This window comes from Mastomys coucha, unplaced genomic scaffold (assembly GCF_008632895.1).
Source record: "Mastomys coucha isolate ucsf_1 unplaced genomic scaffold, UCSF_Mcou_1 pScaffold20, whole genome shotgun sequence".
NCBI lineage: Eukaryota > Metazoa > Chordata > Mammalia > Rodentia > Muridae > Mastomys > Mastomys coucha.
Window position 1 is genome coordinate 114,412,697 of NW_022196903.1, and position 3,980 is coordinate 114,416,676.

Here is a 3,980-nt window from a genome sequence, read left to right on the forward strand (position 1 = left end):
TCGAACTCAGAAATCTGCCTGCCTCTGCCTCCCAAGTGCTGGGATTAAAGGCGTGCGCCCCCACTGCCCAGCTCCTCATTACACTTTTAAGAGCTCTTTTTGAGCTTCCTGTCTAGGCTGCTTCTTTTTGGAGGGATGGGGATTGTCCCAGAAGCCTTCCATGTCCCTCCCCCTCGACTCTGTGTCTGCAGTCAGCAATGTCACAACGAAAGTGGCTTCCTTGCTCTTTACAGCCTGCAGGAGCATAGATCACGGGCCTCCACACAGTTTCTGGCCACAGCACAGACTATGAACACTAGCCCCATCTGTAGTAGGACCATCGGCCCAGACATAGTGGGGCCATAGCCCTAGGCAGCATCGTGACAGCGCAGGCCACCTGAGTCAATATGGCCTTGGCTGCAGTACAGCCTACAGGGCCTTACTCTATGGGTATGGATTTGTTTGTTTGTTTTTGTTGTTGTTGTTGTTTTTCAAGACAGGGTTTCACTGTAGAACAGGTTGATCTTGAACTCACAGAGCTCCACTTGCCTCTGCCTCTCAAATGCTGGGATCAAAGGCATGCACCGCCACTGCCCAGCTATGTGTATGGGTGTTTTGCCTGCATGTATGCCTCTGTATCACATGCAAGTGATACCTGAGCAGGCCAGGAGGGGGTTTGAAAACCTCTGGAATTGGAGTTAAAGAGTGTGATGAGCTGCCATGTGGGTGCTGGGAACTAAACTCTGGGCCTCTGCCTAAGGAACACGTTGCCTTAAGAGTTGAGCCTTAAGAGTTGAGCCATCTCTTCAGCCCTAGGGTCTTCTCTCTAATCTAAAAAGACCCTATCTCCAAGTAACACCCCACGGGGGATTAGGGCTTCAGAAACGGGGTGAGGCAGGTGCTCACAGTTGCATAAATGACAGTAAACATTCCTTTTATTTCCTCTGAAACCAAAAGGCTTAGCTGTTGTAGTATAGCCATGGCTCACCACAGGGGTGAGATTTTCAAGGATATCACCGTTAGAAGATGCCATTGGATGTCATCACTGTGATGAGTATCATCTGCTTTTTCCTGAGACATTTAGAGCCTCTTCATAATATATTTAATGGCTTACAAAGAAGACTTGAAAAATTAACTTATTCAGGTGCACTGTCTGAGCCCTGGTGGGGCAGGCAGTAAGTGGAGCAACGTAACACAGGTGTTGCAGTTTTATAGGCATGTTGAAACACAAGTGCACACAACCTGCAATCCAAAGCATATAAAATGCTAAGTAATAAACGAATGGAAGAATAGAATATGCCATAAGAAGAGAAATAAATTATGGAACTAATAATGGTAACCATTCTTTATTGAGCATTTGTCATGCGTTTGACACAATTTAACTGTGAGTCTCCATTTTTATTTTATTTTATTATTATTATTTTTTTTTCAAGATAGAGTTTCTTTGTGCAGCCCTGGCTGTCCTGGAACTCACTCTGTAGACCAGGCTGGCCTCAAACTCACAGATTGCCTCTGCCTCTACAGTGTTAGAATTAAAAGCATGTACCACCATCACCTGACTGAGTCTCCATTCTTAAGCTATGACAGTATAAGATTGTGACCTGCCTGGGTCCTTCCTCTGTGTGGGGACTGTGATGCTACAGGGAAGCTGCTGGCCCCGCACTTCTGTCCCCAGAACTCTCCATGGCTTGTTACAGCAGTGAAGGCAGCTTATCTGGAGCCGTTGGGTTAGGGAGTTCCAGCTTGGAGGCTGTGTATCAGTGGGAGCTTCGTTCAATACTTTCTCACATGCAAAGATGATTAAAACATGTATCCTATCCTCAAGAAACTCATAGACAAATACACGAATGGTGAGCCAACAGAAGAAGCTCCTACCTAGATAGGTTTTCTCTGCTGGTTCCTGAGCCCAGAAGCGAAGGTGTGTCTTCATCTATGTTTGGAAACAGAGGCACATCTGGCCACAGCAGCTCCACCTACATCTTGAAGAACTCTTGACTTCCCACAGTGACTTGTGTGGTGGGTAGTTGCCAGAGAAAAGAGGCATGAAGCCTCGGTGGGGAATTCAGTGCTGAGCTTCAGGCATAAGAATCACCCAGCCCCCACCAGCATGGAGACAAAGGGACTTGTGGATCCAGTTAGCAATGTGGGCAACTAGAGAGGCTCTTAAGCTGGGAGTGGTGGCAACACACTTCAGGAAGCAGAAGCAGGTGGATCTGAGTTGGAGGCCAGCTTGGTTTATAAAGCAAGTTCCAGGACAGCCAGGGCTACAGGCCAGGTGAGCTCACCGCCCCCCAACTCCCACCCCCAACTAGGTGGAAAGTGAGGAAATCCCTTGCTCTTCAGTGTCATCCGTGGCCACAAAGAGGAGGTCATAGCAGGGCAGAGGCAAGTGAGAACCCTGATGTTCTGGAGTACATGCAAAGTGACATGCTTGGGGATTAAGTAGGAGTGGGTCACGGGGAGAGACTTGAGAATCATGGAAAGGGGAGACACTTTCTCTGACAGTATTTAAAATAGCGCCAAATTCCTGAACCCATTATGGAGAGCTTGCAGCAGATGCAGATAGATGTATGCCATCTTACTGACTTCTCCGGTAACCAGGCAGGCAGTGGTGGAAGCAGAAACTTAGGCTCGTCTGATCCTGCAGGCTCTCCTGGGCTGAGGTGACTCTGGCTAACCGATCAGCGTTTTCCCACACCAGCAAGTACTGGGAGCAGGACGACTACGAACATTTAAGAGGAGAGACAAGCATTTGTTTTGGAGTATTTTTCCACTGCTTTCCAACTGCCTCGGAGTGGATGCGGGGTTTGTATGCACACGTGTGTCGCGGTCACAGGGCTGCTTCCCGGACTGCAAGGCTCAGGAGCTCAGCGGCAGCTCCGGATATGAGAAGCAGCCTGGCTGGACTAGGGAGCCGCTGGTGGGAGGGGAAGCGCCATTGTGACCTATCCAGGTCCCTCCCCTCCGCGGGCACTGTGATGCTGCAGGGCAACTGCTGGCCCAGCATGTCTGTCTCAGGCCCCCTCCCTCGCAGTGTGTCACAACCGCGGAGGCGGCCGTATCTGGAGCAGTTGGGGTGGGCAGGCCCAGCTGGGAGGAGAGCGGGCGAAGAGAGCGGCCACGATGGTGAGACTTCCCCGCCTGGGCTGGCCAGGGATGCATGCAGGTGCCGGGTAGAGAGCTGCGGGGCCACGGGGTAGCTGGGGGGTGGCTTTGGAATCTACTGGGCATCAAATCTCCTGGAGGGGCTGTGGGTCAACTCAGGGTCAAGGGTCACGTACTCAGGGGTGGGGAACATCCAGCTGTCAGGTACCTTCTATTTTTGTGGAGATTGTAGAGAGCAGGGGCTATTCGACCCTTAACGGGACCTAAGAGAGATCTGCGCTCGCTAAAGAGAGGAGGGCGAACCTGGAGAGCCCGGTGGGAGAGACAAGTTAGAATCCGGGAAACAGCCACTCGTGGATCAGAGTGAGAAGAAATGGGATGCGGAGGGATTCTGGACAGGTGGTCTAGACCTGGGTGGCCTGGGGGAGTAGTCTCCAAACCGAATCAAAAGTGACACGTTCCAGACCGGGGTCATTCTCCACCCTCATCATCTGGCCCGCGGCTTGGGTTGAGGGCAACTTCAATTCGAGCTGGGTGCTCTGGACCCGAGAAGCTTCTCAGGTGCCTGTCAACCGGTGCTGTCTTAGTTTGGGGCACCCTCAATTCGAGCCGGGTCCAAACCAGCTTCGCAGGCGCCTGGCGCTGGAGCAGGCTCCTCACCTTTCTCAGCGGTCAAAGTCAGGAAGACTTTGGGACTCGGAAGTTTCCTTCCCCGGAGACCAGGGGACCTAAGCCGTTTGATTTTATTTCCTACCCTGGCTTCGAGGCAGCGACTCTTCTTTACTGGTAGCTGTCTCCACAAGCGGCTGCTGCCTTCATAGCCAGAGAGACCCTCAGAACGAGAGCGTTACAGCAGCTCCGCAAAAGCCCCTGGGAAGCTCCGCGGCGGGCGCCCC

At 51.8% G+C, this 3,980-nt stretch overlaps 1 protein-coding gene across 1 annotated transcript in view; it reads left to right on the forward strand.

Annotated features, from left to right (window-relative positions):
• The first annotated feature begins 2,980 nt into the window (after positions 1-2,980).
• Positions 2,981-3,980, forward strand: part of Tuba8 (tubulin alpha 8) — a 15,809-nt gene continuing 14,809 nt past the window's right edge. The window contains exon 1 of the mRNA XM_031383276.1: positions 2,981-3,105. Within this exon, the coding sequence (XP_031239136.1) occupies positions 3,103-3,105 (3 nt within the window). The 5' untranslated portion in view covers positions 2,981-3,102. The remainder of the gene's footprint in view (positions 3,106-3,980) is intronic.